Below are 19170 nucleotides of genomic sequence, written 5' to 3' on the forward strand. Positions count from 1 at the left end.
CGGTGAGTCGGAGCTATTAGCGAAGACGTAATTGACACGTTTATTGATAAAAAACAGTTGAGATATTGGACGGCTTATTTTGATGTTTTGTTAACCAATACCCAACACTGATTGCTCGCAAAAATACCATTTTTATAACTAACAATTTTATGAAGAATTGCATTCGTAGTTACTATCTTTACGAGTTAACGTTGTTTTTGTTTATCAAATTTTCATATCATTATGATAATGTACGTACAACGATTCGACCATTACCGTCCGATGCAAGTTTTACTAAGGAAAGCAAATTATTAACTAATTAAATAATTAAACATCAATTAAAAATATCTAAAAAATAAACCCGTTAAATTAAGTATTGCGTAAAATTTGCGCGCTATAGTACGTTAACAAACATTGGTAACTATCAGTATTTGAGATCATAATACTTAGTTACTTTGCTATTAAATAAATGTACTGATTATATTATTTATTCAACTTACATTTCGTTCAAAATTAATTTAATTTGCATTTGTGTCCTTTATGTTACGCAATTTTTTTATATTGTATAATGAAAATCAAACGATACAACTTCGGCTACAAACGCTAAAATGCAAACAACAAAATATGCAATTATCTAATAAGAAGAGATGCGGATTCGTTGAACACACATAACCCATTTTACGTCGCATTGAAAGGGATAAACATTTCTATATTATGCCAATTTGAGTTTCAAAAATTATAACAGAATGAACAAAGGAACACACCATTTTTGTGAGGGATACGACGCGAACGTAATATAAGCGGCCAAACCAAAAATAAGTTAATAACATGTAAAAAAAAACAATGTGTAGTGCTTTAATTTTTTACTCCTATGCATTTACGCAGGAAAAATAAATAAAATATATAGCATACATTTACAAAATTATGAAAATAATTTGTATAGTACATATTATTACGAAACTGGCTTGTTATCAACGAAAGCGATTTCAAATTTGAAATTTCTTTTGTTTCTACAGAACGGTTCGAGCGGTATGACATTTTTTACGTACTCTAAATCATTTTAACTATTTAAGGTGTTTCGGTTAACCAGTTAATAACCGATTACGGGAAAAGGTTAACCGGTTAATATTTTTGTAACCTCTTGCATCCCTAATATAAATATATGTTTGTGCTTACATGTAGGATGGAGTATTATTGTAAAATGTGAATACAAATTTTGGAATATATGGCTTGAATAAAACCGGTGAGAATGCATTTTTTATTTCTTTAAAATGTGGCATGTGCTATGTCTGAATTACACAATTTGTTTTGTTAACAATGGACAGATTGAGAACAGTGACAATGACCTTAAAGAGTCTTAAATCAAATAATGTTGGTGAATTGTTCTTCTACAATGGAAATTGACTAGAATTTAAAGGGCAATTTCTTTGATGAATAGATTGTTCCTTTAATAGTTGATCAGAGAATGTCTATCCGCGAAGAATTGAACGCTTACACATACTGTTTTCACATAAAAGAGAAGGATGGCTATAAAAAAATATATCTGTTATGCAGGGATCATATTTTCCCGCAACATCAGTCGGTCCGGATTTTAATGGAGAGAAAGTGTCCGAAAATTTATATCCGAAATCATGACAAATTACGTTAAAATATATACCATTGATTTTGCTATTCATGAAGATGGTATAATAAATGTAAAAGTTCCCTTAGGCATTATTTTTAAACGGAACATACGAGTCTCAATTTGTTTTATCATTTGCTATTTCATTACATTTGTTGTTTCGTGTGTTGTTTTATCTGACTGTTATTAGTCTGTGTAAATCTATACCGATGTTTTAAATCGTTGTCAACTCGATAAAAGCTTACAAACATGCATTGAACCAAACAAATGTCTGTGCGTAGGTTTGTTACTGACAATAACAAAACCAAAACGTAAAGAAATAATTCATGTACGTTATAGTTTGTAGTCGAATAACCCACGGCCGATAGTTAAGATGCGTAGGGATTAAATGATTTGAAACCACGCATCTAAACTTTCGGTCGTGGGTTATTCAACAAAATAATAAAAAACCTGACCGGTTTAGAGACTGCAGTAGAGACTGTGTAATCGATTTCATGACATGGGAATTTTAGCAAACAGAATCAGACCGACTGTTTGGGATTTTCAATCGGTCTTTCAAGACCTCAATCGGTCTAGGACCGACAAAACCAAAAAAAATATGATCCCTGCTGTTATGTCTTCTGCATATTTTGAACTCATATATGAAAGAATACAAAACTTTACAAAAATAAACTATTTTGAGTTTAATCCATAAAATAACTTGGAGAACAGAGCAAGATGCAGTACAGAGGTTGGATTTTTATGCCAGTGAGTTAAAAGTGTGTCAAAAGTAGAGTTTAAGAAGAGTTTTCTACAGACTTACATTAACAATATTGGCAGGAGTGTATGCTTGACTTATGGGTTAACGTTTTAAAAGTTGAAATTTGAGGCCATTTTGTGTTTGGTCTTATGTCTTGATGAAACAAAAATATAAGTTTAAACAAAACCTTCTGCTTTCTACTTAGTGTGTATTTTACTTTTAGAAGCTGATTATCCCCACGGTTTTTGAAAAGCGTGGGGATATTGTGGTTATCTCAGGCGTCTGTCCGTTTGTCTGTCCATCCGTCCTGGCCACTATCTCCTCCTACACTATAAGCACTAGAACCTTAAACTTACACGCATGGTAGCTATGAGCATATGTGCCACCGTGCACTATTTGGAATTTTGATCTGACCCCTGGGTCAAAAGTAATGGGGGTTGGGGTGGGGCCGGGTCAAAGATTTTCCTGCGACCGTGATTCGAAAAAGGCTCATGACTACTGTGTCCCTTCAGATATTGCTTTCATATTTGGTATGCATGTGTATCCAGACAACTCCTATCCACGCGCATACAATTTTTTACCCCTTTGACCTTGACCTTGAACTTGGGGTCAGTTTTAAGGTTTTGAAATCTGCGACCGCGATTCGAGAAAGGCTCATAACTACTGTGTCCCTTCAGATACTGCTTTCATATTTGGTATGCATGTGTATCTAGACAACTCCTATCCACGCGCATACAATTTTTTACCCCTTTGACCTTGACCTTGAACTTGGGGTCAGTTTTAAGGTTTTGAAATCTGCGACCACGATTCGAGAAAGGCTCATAACTACTGTGTCCCTTCAGATACTGCTTTCATATTTGGTATGCATGTGTATCTAGACAACACCTATCCATGCGCACACAATTTTTTACCCTATGACCTTGACCTTGAACTTGGGGTCAGTTTTCAGGTTTTGAAATCTGCGACCGCGATTCGAAAAAGGCTCATAACTACTGTGTCCCTTCAGATATTGCTTTCATATTTAGTATGCATGTGTATCTGGACAACACCTTTCCATGCGCATAATTTTTTTACCCCAGTGACCTAGTTGACCTTAAACTTTGGGTCAGTTTTCAGGTTTTGAAATCTGCAACCGCGATTCGAAAAAGGCTCATAACTACGGTGTCCCTTCAGATATTGCTTTCATATTTGGTATGCATGTGTATCTGGACAACACCTTTCCATGGGCATCAAAAAAAAATTACTCCTGTTACCTTGACCTTGAGCTTGAGGTCAGCGTTCAGGTTTCAAAATCTGCAAACGTGATTCGAAAAAGGCTCATACCTTCTGTGTCCCTTCAGATATTGCTTTCATATTTGGTATGCATGTGTATCTGGACAAGACCTTTCTGTGCGCATGAAATTTTTGACCACTGTGACCTTGACCTTGAACTTAGCGTCCGCGTTTAGATTTTGAAATCTATTATGTGGTCATCTTCGTCGTCTGTCCGTCCGTCTGTCCTTCCTGGCCACTATCTCCCCCTACACTATTAGCACTAGAACTTTGAAACTTACACACATGGTAGCTTAGAGCATACCGTATGTGCCACAGTGCACTGTTTGGAATTTTCATCTGACCCTTGGGTCGAAAGTTATGGTGGTTGGGGTGGAAATGGGTCAGAGATTTTCACTTATTTTTTTTAGGTTATTAGCTCGGCTGTTTTCGGAGAAAACCCGAGCTATTGTCATAACCAGCTCGTCGTCCGCCGTAGGCGTTGTGCTAAAACCTTAACATTGGCCATAACTTTTTAAATATTGAACATAGCAACTTGATATTTGGCATGCATGTGAATCTCATGGAGCTGCACATTTTGAGTGGTAAAATTTCAAGGTGAACATCATCCTTCAAGGTCTAGGGACGAAAAAAACAAAATCAAGGGAAGTAATAAGCTTTAAATGGACATAGTTATCTGACCTGCCCACGTTTATATTTTTGTTAAATAAATCAAAGCGACGCAGTAGGCGGCATTGTGTTTCTGACAAACACATTGTGGTAAAAGGTCAAGGCCATCCTTTACGGTCTATGGTATAAAATACAAATTTAAGGGAAGTAATAAGCTTTAAAGGGAGATAATTATTTAATATTGAATATAGCCACTTTATATATTTGGCATGCATGTGTATCTCATGGAGCTGCACATTTTGAGTGGTGAATCTACAGTCACGGTAGTGGCTTTTAATTATTTGCTACTAAAAATAGAGATTTGTTACAGACAATTATTTTCAAGGGAAGTAATTTATATAATTATAAATCTCATATTATATATTTCCTTACCAAGAATTGAAGTTCTTTTCACAGTCACTGTACAGATTTATTATTTAGATTATTTATAATCCAAATGATTGATTTGAGATTTTTTTTAAATGATATAATTATCATTTCTTTGATGTTCATTACATACCTGTGGACTTATAGATACATGATAAACTATGGTCTCTGGCTATGATCTCTTTTAAACCACAGGCCTTGGTTGTCAGTGATGTCTGACATGGTCATAATTGACTGTGAGACACCCCCCCCCCCTGTTGGATTGGACAAAATTCAAGGGAAATAATAACCTTTAAAGGGAGATGATTTCTATACCTGCCAAATTATAAATAGAAATTTTATTTTAATGCGGCGCAGTAGGGGCCATTTTGTTTCTGACAAACACATCTCTTGTTGGGTCACTAGGTCAAAGGTCAGGGTCACTGTCACCTCTTAAAAAAAAAAAAATCTGACAAGCTTTTTCAGCCGAGCGTGGCACCGTTATGCGATGCTCTTGTTTTACATTAACTTCTTCATTTCTACACCCATTTACTTCAAATTGATACTGAACATCTCTTATGACAATACGGTCAATCTCAATTATGCATGGCCCAATTACCAACCCTGGGGCGCCCCTGGGTCAAACATGCGGCGTGGGGATACGCGTCGGCCTCTGCCACGCCATTTCTAGTTAAATTTGAATCAAAACTTATAGCAATATTTTGTCATGACTTACTTAGCTCTTGCATCGAATTCTTTAGGATATTTTAGTGGCGTAACCACAGGAAAGATAACCAGCAATTTAAATATCACTATGCAAGGTTATATTCAGTCAATTCAATCAGTTTTTATGCCCCCGAAGAAGGGCATATAGAGATCATACTGTCCGTCTGTCTTTCTGTCCGTCTATCCATCACACTTTGCGTTTAGGTTTCGAAAAATGCTCAAAACTTCTATGTTGCTTCAGTTGTAACATTCATATTTGGTATGAATGTGTATGTGGACAAGGCCTTTCCTTATGCACACAAATTTTAACACCTTTGACCTTGACCTTGAACTACGGGTCCGCGTTTAGGTTTCGAAAAATGCGTTAAGGTTTCGAAAAATGCTCATAACTTATATCAAAGCGCTTTATATATCTGGGGCATATGTCATCCTATGGAGACAGCTCTTGTTGCTTTTGTTTTTAACAATTTAAGACAACTTTTTTTATTGTATCAGCAAACAAATACATTGTAGGAGAAATATAATATTAGGCTAGTGTCTTTGTGTGCTGGAATTTAACTTATTTACCTTAGAAAAGCTTGCGGTGCAAACCTTTCTTCATCTTGTATTCTTTACATTTTGGCAAACCGTGCAATAAATGCAAGTTATTTTTAATCTTTATTTTCCAATAAATGCAGATTATAGTATGACGTAGATAGTTTGCCTTTTACATGTAACTTCAGTTGTTAATCGAAATAGATAGTTTTTAGCAATTTTACAACAAATGCGTTCACTATATTTAAATCGATCAGATTATAATAATGTCATTAATGTGTATTATGCTCCCAGCATCTACAGATGCTGGAAGGTATAAAGAGGTTTTCTTGTTTATTTGTTTATTCCTCTATCTGGACAAGATTAAACGAAATTGACATGTTTCATATAGCATCAAAAATGCTTCCTACAAAGCTGTGATACTAGAATGGATGATGTCTTTGACAGTTTTTGCACTCCTTCAAAAGGTCAAAATTCTTAATAACACAAAAATGTTTTGTCTGACATAAATAATTCTTTGTACATGACAAACCTTTGATTCTTGCATGGAGGTTACCGATGAACACTTTCAACTCGCCCACATCACCTAACCTCATTGTGACCATGCAGTCAACCTACTTTTGGACTTAAACTTATTGCAATGAGCTGATGAATCAATACTTACAAAACTCCCACTAGAGGCATTAGAGTTTATTGAATGCAACATCTTGATTATTGATATTTATGGTTCCCATAACAACACTCCTTTAAAAGCTTCAGTCGCTAATTGTCAGTAATTAGTGCGTGCTGGTTTGTAATAAAAAATTCCCTTAGCTCATTTTCTATTTTCCGTCTCATTGATTGCTTAATTGATATGGCATATAATTTCAAATTGTTTCAAGTTAAAAGTCACCTGAACTGCCTATGCTTGAAAAGGATAAACAAGCACAGTACATGAAGCTGGTTTATCAGGAACAACTTCAGGATTCATTTTGCCATTAAAACTTCCCAGTCTTGGCCTCTTTAGTCGTCTTAAGTTGTAAGTACTCAGTTTGTGTTGTTTGTTTTACTTAAATATATTTAAAAAAAATTGAACTGGTAATCTGTACTTGTCAGAATGTTAGTTACTCTTTATTGTGAAATGTTAATATTTTTCTGTGAAATAAAGTTAGAACTAAAGTACTCAAATTAACTTTTAATGTACATGTAATTTATTAAATCTAATTCAAATATATATATTATTCAAATGACTTTATAGAAAAATCTTGAATTAGAAGTCCCAACACGTCGTTTGGACTAGACAAATAGTAGTATAAAGACTTTCCACTTAATTCCTTTAAACCTATTTATTTTAGAATATTTACACATGTTACGCAAAATTTAATTGGCTGACTAACTCGGGATCTCGAGATAGCGAAATTTCTCTCCTCTTTTGTTTAATGCACTCTGCCTTTATTTACTGCACCGCTCTTTTTTTAATTGTACGCCGCTTTTATTTAGTTTTGCACTCCTCTTTTTTCTATCTCGTGGCCACGACATAGCTAACTCGTGGCCACGAGATAGAAAAAAGAGGAGAGCAATTTAAAAAAAGAGAAGTGAATGTCACCTCTATGCCACCGTAGAAATGTGTTCAACAATAGGTATACCTTGAACTCAGATGAGTGCTTTTTGGCCTTAATTGCCCTCTCCTCATGTTAAAAAGATTTGTGTAGGAATTGGAAAAATGATATTTTAAAAAAATATGTCAAAGATTGGGAAAAATTAATGTACCTGTATACACCATAATCAAACACGTCAAATAACACAACTTGAAATGTTGTTCTGTTAAGGTATAATTGTCAATTGAAAAATATACAAAAAGGTGTTTATGCCTTTCCACAGGATGTGTTTATATAGGCACAGGAGAAAGTCACCTCACTTGGCACTGGGTTAGATAAAAAAAAGTTGTGCCAAGTATTTAATGTCTTCATTATTTAAGAGCTAAAACAAGCAGAAAAAAGGTGAATATTTGAAATAAACTCACATGGGTACCCCTGATTTGGAAAATCAAGCACAGTGATAACCCTGGGCTGAAAGGCATTGCGGAGCGGCCTGGCATTTCTGTAGTCCTTTTCATAGATAAATTGTATTGCAAAAATGTAAAGCCTAATGGCCCAGTGATAGTTATTTGAATTAGTCAATGAAAAATGCTAAACAACAAAATTGTTAGACTGCTTTTCAACATGCTTGATGAACCAACATTGAAGATTGGTTTCTTCAATTATTTACTTTAATTTAAATACTGGATATCCATCAGTTTGTTTTGCATGTTTTGCATGCCTGGCAAATGAAGCTTGAAGTTAGTAATCCCAGCAGCATTTGATACAGTTTGGTATACTTGTGTAAATAATAAACTAATAGAAATTAGTCTTCAAGCAAGACTTACATGTAGTTTCAACTATAGAATATTTAATTCGCAGTTAAAGTGGATGCAAATATTTTCCAAAATTGGCTTTATCCGTTTATACGAGTATTCATGTGTTATGGGATTTGTGTAAGTCACGAAGTTTAGAAATTGTGCAGTTAATATTCTTCAAATTTTGCTTTGGTTACGCTTTAACATATGTACAGAATATTTGTTTCATTTCAGGCAGAAGTGCCAATTTTGGTGTAACAACTTAAAGTGGGCAATAAAGCAGTGACTCAGGTGAATCATGGGTAATTTTCCTGGCCACGCCCTTCCTGGATCTTTCTTCATCATCTTTGGCCTATGGTGGACAATCCACATGTTCAACCGTTTTTACCTTGCCAAGGCCCGCAATTCCAAATTCCGATCATCTGCCATATTTAACTGCCCTTTGTTGTGTGGGCGACTGAAGGAATGGCCCATTGAAGCATACTTCAAGTTGATTTGTGTGAGTGTTGGATTTTACTTGGAAATCAAGACAGGATTCTCGAGTGATTGGAGATTTGTTAACATCGGCAATGGGCAACACGCAACAATGTTTTTCTTCTTTGGAGTAAACGCCATCGTAGACATTTTGGTGTATTTTAAATGGCCTCTTCCGCCAAACATGGAATATGTATCGAGTATTCTTGCTTTATTGTGTGAATACTTGTTATTTAAGTTCCATTTACACGGAAGGACAGATCTTGATGTTTTGCTGCACACTTTACTCCTGCATGCCATTGTAGCTTGCATGGTCGCCTTTGCCCTTGAATTAAAATACCGAGACAACATTCTGTGTGCGCTGAGTCGAGCTTATTTTATGCTTCTACAGGGGACATGGTTCTGGCAAATTGGCTGGATTTTGTATCCACCATTTGAAAGCTCGTTCCGATGGGACAAAGATGACCACGAGCAGATGATGATTGCGACGATGATTTTTACGTGGCACGCAATGGTTGTACTTCTAACCATGCTCGCAATAGGCGGAGTTCTAGCTTTTATTCATCGTAAAATGAACCTGTACAGGAAAGAGGACACTTTCAAGTTTAAACCGTTAATCAAACCTGCAAGCAATGGTGACAGTGTTCTGCAGCTTCATGATGAAAGTGAAAGCGATCAGGACATCGAGCAGACTACTGCTCTTACGTAATGTAAGTCTAAGGCTGGGTAGAACCATGGTTTCAACATCCTCTAAAAAATGATTGATGCCTTTTCATCTATTAGACGATTGAAGCAGCCATAGTTTCGACATGCTTACCAAAATGATTGATGCCTTTTCATCTATTAGAAGATTGAAGCAGCCATAGTTTCGTCATGCTTACTTAAATGATTGATGCATTTTCATCTATTAGAAGATTGAAACAGCCTTAGTTTCAATATGCTGAACCAAAATTGTTGAGATTGACAAAAGTGTTCACTGTCACGAACCAAATTTAGAATTTAAGTCTATGAATAAGGATATTGCTGAAACTCTATTGCTGGTTCACATATCTTACATCTCAAGGTGTTCACCCACACTTAATTTCATCATTCTTTGTCTGGATTGATTAACTTGTGATTTATGTTAGCAAGGTTGGTTCTAAGCATATTTGCAAACTGTAGTTATATTCTGTTGAGACATAAATGTACATGTACTATAGAGTCTTTAGACTAAGTCAAAAACCTGGATTTTTCACACAATACCAAAAATCACATTTTTAACACTTTTATATACACAAATGTAGCATTGTGTTTTTAATGAAGCAGCATATGGTATTCAGAAGTATACAGAATAATTTGCCAAAGTGTTTTTGAATTCCAATTCCTATACATTAGAAACAATCAGTGACGTATAATTGTTATCCTTACAAAACATGTCAATTATTAAAACACACATGAGCACTGAGCAGGGATAATTTTAGATCTGTGTCCTGCATCCTGGACACATAGAAATGGCAGGGGACCCAAACAGTTACTATATATGCGTCCCACGGACGCAACATCCTTTAAGTGTATAAATTATGATGCTGAAAAATATTTTGCGAACGGAGAAAAAAAGAATTTAAGACCAAAAAACTTGCAAATGACTGAAAATTGCAGCCATTTTACTATTGCAAAATCAATAATCCGGGTCATTGGAAAGCTTAATTTTGTATTCAACAATAAGAAGCGTCATTATGATACGGAGCATGGGTTGCATAGCTCTATTTTCTGACAATTTTGTTATTTTCTAGCACCAAATTAACAGTCCTCGTGCATTTCATGTAAAAATTGCAAAAATAAGAAATCATGTAATTCTTCCTCGGGGAAAGCCTGGGCTTTTAATTTGAATGATGAATAAAAACTCGTAGTGCTTTGTTTTAAAGTGGAAACTTTTTATGTTAATTACGCTGCATCTTAATGGCTATGTACAGTTGTTCAGTTTTGTAATTATTGACGTAAAACTGCTCATCTATTATAATGGTCAAGTGGGGTTATTGTTTGTCGCACTACACACGCGTGAATGTGATGTACAATAGAGGGGCTAAAAATCTAGACCAAGTTTTCGGAAAACAACTAGAGATCCCTGTTTACACCTACCGTTACCCACAAAAAACCTCTTTGACACTTCCCTTTTCAAGCTATCCGTTATGAGGTCAACGGCCCAACGTGAGCTTTCATTGATGTAGAAGTGCACAAACAAAGACAAAGACAGTTTTGCATATTTTATTCTTGGCAAACATTTCAATTTTTTTTTTAAACTCTGTTGCTGCCCCTTCATATCTGCAGTTACCGACTCTTTTTTGTTCCAACAACGGCTCCTTCAGTCTATAAGATTAATAATCTAGTCATAAAACTGTTGAGTTGCCTTTTAAAGTTTTCTGTTTAATTGCGACTAGATAGCCATGAGATGTCATTAAAATGTTGAAATACCCTGATCCACTATGTTTTTCTTCTGCTCATAGATGGGACCCATACTTTTTCTCTGGGACCCATAGATTTAAAACCTATGAGTCCATGGGATTCATACTTTTAATTTCTAAAATTATCACTGCATGAGATAATGTGCACAAGCCGATTTCAACATTCCTAGTTGATTAATTGATGAACTTACATATACATTTTTTGAATTTTATTTATTGCCTATACAATTTTCTTGTCAATAGTAGATAGTAGATTGTTATGTTAATATACAATGGAAATCTAGCTAAACTTTGATGTCAAACCACTGTTTTCATGATCTGCAAACAAACTTGTTATGTTGGACTGTAATTATGCATCAGCTGTTGATATGGATTTTCGCTGGTAATTTATTATGTTTTTTAATGACAGAACAAGGAATAACTCAGGCCAAACAGAAAAGTGTGAGTTTTGTGCAACAAACTACATGTATATGTAGCGATAACAATCATTTAGTTTTTAATATTTTTTTCTTGAAGTTAGTAGTTAAGGTAGCGCACCTCTAATGAATCCCGCTATTTATTTTACGATCATTGCCGATCTTCAATGATCGGTTATTTCCGAGAGATGCATTTGTTTTTTCAAACTTCGATTTTTGATATGTGTTTACCTAATTCATTTAGAATACATTTTTTTCACTATAAATATTGACTTTGATCCAATTATCATCTGAAAAATACGATTTCGCGATTTCTTTAAAGATCGACGAGCCTTTTTACCTGTTTACTTATGGATATCTAATTTAAAGATGCACTGATGTGAAGTTGTCGTGGCCGAGTGGTTAAGGCGATGGACTTGAAATCTTTTGGGATCTTCCCGCGCAGGTTCGAATCCTGCCGACATCGCATACTTTTTGCGACGCGTTTTATTTCTTTTTTAACGTTATTTGTTTAATATAGCATATAAGCTATGTTTATTGTTAAATATGTTGAAAATTGTATGCTCATCGTTCAATTTTTAAAATTAAAACAACGTTATGGCTAAATTGGGTAATTTACTGCTGAAAATACGAATGATGCATGTTGCATTTTTATTTTTATTTCAAAAAGTAAACGGTAAATCTGTCTATTTCTTGGTATTTTTTGCTGTATATAGTGTTTCTATAAAAACTAAGTTTAAAATATAACTTAAATGATACTATTTTGAATTTTATGACACTTTGTTTTTAACCGGCCCAATTTTTACATGGCTGAAATCACTTACATTTCATGGCGCTATTCCATAGATAAAAATTTGTAAAAAATAAATGTCTGTTAAAGAATACTCATTTCATCTTGTTTAAACTTTAAACACCTTTACTGCTCCTGAACACACCAACTGCATGCCCATATTTGGAAATTTGAATGAATAATGGAACTTTTATATACCCCAGGGGTAAAAATAAACTGGACAAAAGCCGAGCGTGAGGGTGGTTTTGAAAAAATCGGTATATTTTTTTTAAAAGCATGGAAAGCCTACTTACAAATTTGCATGTAGTTCAGTGAAATGATGCTGATTAGGAAAATAATTAATTAAATTAGATTTGGATATGTGCCCATTAGGGGTGCGCTACCTTAAGTTTAATTGTCAGAATTGTTTCTATGGCAGAGCTTTTTTGGCTGATTTCATTGCAGTCTTAGGGTCATATTGGGAATGGCAAAAGAGATATTTTTTTCAGAATCCAGTGTCAAAATTCCCAGTTGACTAAAGTTTGACTTCAAGGTGTTTGAATTTTTTTAAATAGACTGTAGATAGTGGAACAGTCATTTAACTAAATTTTTTGTTTCTTAGCATTTTGATTTTATAAAGTTTTATCAATACTATCTCAGGTTTTATCATTCAATCAATCATATTTTTCCAAAAATATAAAGTGAATTTATGCTGAAATTTCCAGTTTTGTGGGTTAAAGTGACAGTCCATGGTTGTTTTGCATATAAATCGTATAGCGAGAAATAAACTTTACATAAATTCATTGAAATATATTTTGTATTGAGGTTGACATCGAAAACCTGGTCAAAGTCGGTTTTGAATCAATAAAATAATATATACATGATCATAAATACATGCAATAGGGGGAAATCATTGCAGCGTTGCGAGTTATGCAAATTATATCTATATTTAGCTTTCGCAAAACATTATTAGCATATGGAAGATAAATACATAGATTAAGCAAAAACTTAGCGTTGCAACTCAGTTTCCGTCTGTAACAGATGTATTTGCATTTGTTCTTACCTTCTCTCCGCTAAATTCGCCCGTATCCGCAATTTTGTTTGTTTATGTTTGCATTATCTTGTCGATATATGAATATTAATTATGTTGTTTTCGTACTTTACCGTAGGGGACCCCAAAATAAAAATGGCTATGTTGTTTGTTTTCAACCGATTTCAACCGGATTTTCTTACGATTCTGCCCATATATATAGCTATGAACGGGGACTTTAAGTTCATATTTCCAACAAATGGTGACCAGAATCCCTTATTGTTTAAAATGCAAGGGCATGATGTGCAAACAGCATTGAAAATCTGAAAAGAACCGTTTATTAATGACTTGCATTTTGTGCTTTATATACATGGTTATTGTTTCTCCAATATTACTTCACATTCAGTCATGGTTAAGTATTGTGACAATTTTTATTTTTATTTTTGTTATCGTTGTTGTGTTAGTTATGTATATGTGTTCAGGTTTATACATACATGTTAAAAAGATGTTAGTCAGAATGGAATATATAACACATGTGCCTGTACCCTTACCTTAATGTGTATTCTCTGCTGAAAATGTGATAATTGGTCTATTTACATTCCACTTGATTTATATTTAAAAGTCAGTAATCATAAATTTCTATATTCTAGTTTTTCAATATTTTATTTTTAATAAATCAAATCATATACATCCATCAAATAGAGAAATATGAAAACTCTCACACTGAAACTGTCTATACAGCAAATGTAGTGGACACAGTCATGACTGTAACCAATAATGTTTGTTTGGGCCATCCGATTTCTTTGATTGTTAGTACGTTGGATTTTGGTTGTTTACACATATCAACATACAAAGAAGACTTCTTTTACTTATTATACAGAAAGCTTCATTTTCATAACTTCTATTTCTTACTTTAACATAACTACATGGTACACATATTTCAATTAAAGTAGACTCTGCCAATACTGGACTCTCCGAATACCGGAAATCTCCCGATTCCGAACGGTCAGGCCAGTCCCGTATTTTCCCCTTCTATTTCCTTGTTAAAAAATGTTGAATAAACCGAACTCTCTCAAAACCGGAAACCAAACGGATATCTCCTTGAATTTCGTCATTTTCAACGTAAAATACATTGAGCACACCGGACGGTCCAAATTCTCAAGATGCCCGAAGAGTGTAAATTACAATACCTAGTCAGCACGGTGCGTGCAGTGTCACACATTACACTCGTGCAATTATCGTTAATCGGATTAAACATACCATAAAGGTGTCAAGTTGTTACCGCGCTATTGAAGTTTGATTACATATTGTAAAACAAACTGTGAATGTCTATTATAGACGTGCGGTAACACCAAAAAGTGATTGACACGATCATTTTATTAAGCTTATGATAAACAATTTAATTACAAAAAATTAATGCATATGCCGTTGCGACAATCACTCTCTTGTGATCTTCTCGGGTAGTTTAAAAGATCTTATAGCCATGTTTTAAAAGCTTAAATGGTTGTTTGTTTGTTTGTCAGATAAAACTGTGGGACATATGACCGTTAAATATCCATCCACCTGTCTGCAAATTCATACATTGCCTTTTCATTATTTCAAACCTCCAGCTAAACGGAGATGATGAAATGTCATGTACGCATGTACATGTACGTACATGTATAACGCACCACGCTCACTTTGGGATTAATCAAAATAAGTCGGTGTGGAATGTTTTTTGCTTTTAATCGAATAAAAACACATTTTTAAGAATACTTTAAACATAAACATTACATGAGTACAGTTATCACATGGTACATGTTAATGTATATGGTTTGTTGTATTCTTATATGATTTTGTACACAATGCATACAATGTATATTTTGGCAATATGCATACTCTTGGTAAACCGGACGATCAGGCCGGTCTCCAGACCGTCCGGTTTACAGAGAGTCTACTGTATATTTTTTTTAGCTCACCTGAGCACAACGTGCTCATGGTGAGCTATTGTGATCGCCTTTTGTCCGTCGTGCGTCGTCAAGATTTACCTTGTTAACACTCTAAAGGTCACATTTATTGTCCAATCTTCATGAAACTTGGTTAGAACATGTGTCTCAATAATATCTTGGACGAGTTCGAAAATGGTTCCGGTTGGTTGAAAAACATGGCTGCCAGGGGGCGTGGCAGTTTTCCTTATATGGCTATAGTAAAACCTTGTTAACACTCTAGAAGTCACATTTTTAGTCCAATCTGCATGAAACTTGGTGGGAACATGTGTCCCAATAAAATCTTGGACAAGTTCAAAAATTGTTCCGGTTGGTCGAAAAACATGGCCGCCAGGGGGCGTGGCAGTTTTCCTTAAGTAAAACCTTGTTAACACTCTAGAAGTCACATTTATTGTCCAATCTTCATGAAACTTAGTCAGAAGATTATATAATGATATCTTGGACGAGTTCGAAAATGGTTCCGGTTGTTTGAAAAACATGGCCGCCAGGGGGCGTGGCAGTTTTCCTAATATGGCTATAGTAAAACTTGTTAACACTCTAGAAGTCACATTTTTAGTCCAATCTTCATGAAACTTGGTCAAAACATGTGTCCCAATAATATCTTGGACGTGTTCGAAAATGGTTCCAGTTGAATGAAAAACATGGCCGCCATGGGGCGGGGCAGTTTTCCTTATATGGCTTTACTGTATGGTAAAACCTTGTTAACACTCATTTGTTGTCCAATGCTCATTAAACTTGGTCAGAATATTTGAACTAATAATATCTGGGCTAAGTTCAAAAATGGTTGAGATCAGTTAAAAAACATGGCCGCAAGGGGGCGTGGCATTTTTCCTTAAATGGCTATTTACTACAAAATCTTGTAAACACTCTAGAAGTCACATTTATTATCCAATCTTCATGAAACTTGATCAGAACATTTGTTCTAACAATAGCTTGAGTGAGTTTGAAAATGGTTATGGTTTGTTGAAAAACATGGCCGCCAGGCGGGGGGCAGTTGTCTTTATATGGCTTTAGTGAAAACTTGTTGACACTATATTAGCCACATTTATTGGCCAATCTTCATGAAACTTGGTCAGAACATTTGTCCCAATGAAATTTTGCCAGAGATAGAAGCTGGGTCACATGAGCTCAAAAACTAGGTCACAAGGTCAAATATAAAAAAAAACATGTTAAAAGTCACTTTTTTGGTCCAAAATAATCTTCATGAATCAGCTTGCATTTTTTTCAGAATAGTCTAGTTCCTTTTGCTTTTAGGTGAGCGCCTTAGGGCCTGATGGCCCTCTTGTTTTCATTTGCACAATTTATAATTTATTAAATATAAAGAAGAATAATTGATGTGTTTATATGTTATGGATATGGTTAGTTTAAACCTATTTATTATGCCCCCCCTCGAAGAAGAGGGGGTATATTGTTTTGCACATGTCGGTCGGTCCGTCTGTCCACCAGGTGGTTTCCGGATGATAACTCAAGAAGGCTTAGGCCTAGGATCATAAAACTTCATAGGTACATTGATCATGACTGGCAGATGACCCCTATTGATTTTCAGGTCACTAGGTCAAAGGTCAAGGTCACAGTGACTCGAAACAGTAAAATGGTTTCTGGATGATAACTCAAGAATGCTTACGCCTAGGATCATGAAACTTCATAGGTACATTGATCATGACTGGCAGATGACCCCTATTGATTTTCAGGTCACTAGGTCAAAGGTCAAGGTCACAGCGACTCGAAACAGTAAAATGGTTTCCGGATGATAACTCAAGAATGCTTACGCCTAGGATCATGAAACTTCATAGGAACATTGATCATGACTGGCAGATGACCACTATTTCTTTTCAGGTCACTAGATCAAAGGTCAAGGTAACAGTGACTCAAAACAGTAAAATGGTTTCCGGATGATAACTCAAGAATGCTTACGCCTAGGATCATGAAACGTCATAGGTACATTGATCATGACTGGCAGATGACCCCTATTAATGTTCAGGTCACTAGGTCAAAGGTCAAGGTCACAGTGACTCAAAACAGTAAAATGTTTTCCAGATGATAACTCAAGAATAATTAGGCCTAGGATCATGACACTTCTTAGGTTCATTGATCATGACTGGCAGATGACCCCTATTGATTTTCAGGTCACTAGGTCAAAGGTCAAGGTCACAGTGACTAAAAACGTATTCACACAATGGCTGCCACTACAACTGAGAGCCCATATGGGGGGGCATGCATGTTTTACAAACAGCCCTTGTTTGAGTTTGATTGCATTGAAAGCCAAAGGCCAAACACTCTCCTTTCTAGTCCATTTACAGGGTAGAACCAGTACTTTATGTCTGTGGGGTAGAGACCTAATGAACGCATGGGGATCAAACACGCGACCTCCCCAGAATAGAATATATATATGTATTGTTTAAATTTTGTGGAAACATCTCTTCTTCATCTTCTTTAAGCATTTGATTTGTTTATTCCAATTTTGCAATAATTCTTTTTTGTGTTGCTTGACAGAGATGTAAGCCACCAATTGTATTGTTCTATCATGTGTAAAACTTCTATTTGCTTATGTATAAGTTAGTGACTTATTGAAACAATCTATTACTGTATTTTCTTTGCATATTGATTTCTACTAATTTTTATGTATTTTAAAATATAAAGAATATGTTTCATTGTGTTGTATTTTCATTTCCTTAGTAAGGAATCACAAATCTGATATAATTAATTGAAGCCAATGTTTCCATAAGTCTCATATACATATTTTTCATTCACTGCACTTCAATAATTATCAACCTTTAAGTGATCATAGGTAAGTCTGAATAACTTTAAGTAAAGATTTGAAAACAATTTGTGAAGCTATGAAAATGGACAATCAATATTTCATGCAAGTTTCACATAAAATGGCCCTCAAATGTTGCCTCCGGTTTTTTCTTTTCTCTAACAAATTTTATGTCTTCCCACACATTGTTTGGTGAGGATTTATATCATACATACGGATGCAGTTCATATCCATCTGGCATTACTGACCTACGCCTTCGTAACATGGTTCCAATTAGCTAAGTCACACGAAACTAATTCTAAAGGTTTTTTAATGGGATATGGAGACAATATACGGAGGCTCGAATATTTATGAGCTTCCAAGTGCGGCCTTGCAGAGTCAGCGTTGCCTGTGTCTTCTGTACATTGTCTTAGTGACTGCAACATTTGAACAAAGTTTAATGAAAATAATTCAAACATTGAAGAAAATATGGAAGATACACAAACATTAAGGCTCACTTGTTGGACCTTCTAATGATGCATCTAGCGGGTCTGACTGTCTCGGGCCTTATGCACATCTGCTTAAGAACCTTAACATCTCTCACACATTTCATTAAATTTCTTCAAAGGGTGTATGGAGCAGACTCAAGACTGTTACAGACTTACAGATGGAGGGTATTGTTATAACACCCTCTCACTACGAGTTGCGTGCTATTGAATAATACCGATATATAAATAATACATATAGTTTCTCAATATATATTCTTAAGGATTACTACAGGTTGCATTGCATGTTTTTAATGTTAGTCCACATGCAACCAAGACAAACGTTTTATAAAGTAAAGCCAACGAGTTATATTCGTCACACATTATTGTTAAATTGTACTAGCTATGCATTCAGAGCTTTCAAAATAAGAAATTGTCCAATGAAAATAACTCAAAGAGCTTTATGAAAGGGATTATCCCCGACTTGATTGTGTTTGGCTTTTATTCTTCAAACATAAGCCAGAGGCTGGACAATGACACTAATCGATAAAACCTGATTCTGGATGAGTGCATG

The 19170-nt window shown here is 35.1% G+C and overlaps 1 protein-coding gene and 1 non-coding gene across 3 annotated transcripts in view; both read left to right on the top strand.

The window, feature by feature from the left end:
* Nucleotides 1-17840, top strand: part of LOC127876291 (transmembrane protein 45B-like) — a 32960-nt gene extending 15120 nt beyond the window's left edge. Inside the window, exons 2-3 of one of the 2 annotated variants that reach the window (XM_052421419.1) lie at nt 8494-9443; nt 14340-17840. In XM_052421419.1, coding sequence (XP_052277379.1) covers nt 8558-9442 — 885 coding nt within the window. In that variant the 5' untranslated portion in view covers nt 8494-8557 and the 3' untranslated portion in view covers nt 9443; nt 14340-17840. Of the gene's footprint in view, nt 1-8493; nt 13163-14339 lie in introns of those variants that run through there. The other variant, XM_052421418.1, reaches the window with a different exon arrangement.
* Trnas-uga (transfer RNA serine (anticodon UGA)) lies at nt 11975-12056 on the top strand. The gene has a single exon. It is a non-coding gene; the product is annotated as a tRNA-Ser (tRNA).
* Nucleotides 17841-19170: the final 1330 nt, after the last annotated feature.

The sequence above is a fragment of the Dreissena polymorpha genome, chromosome 4, assembly GCF_020536995.1.
Source record: "Dreissena polymorpha isolate Duluth1 chromosome 4, UMN_Dpol_1.0, whole genome shotgun sequence".
In the NCBI taxonomy this organism is placed as follows: domain Eukaryota; kingdom Metazoa; phylum Mollusca; class Bivalvia; order Myida; family Dreissenidae; genus Dreissena; species Dreissena polymorpha.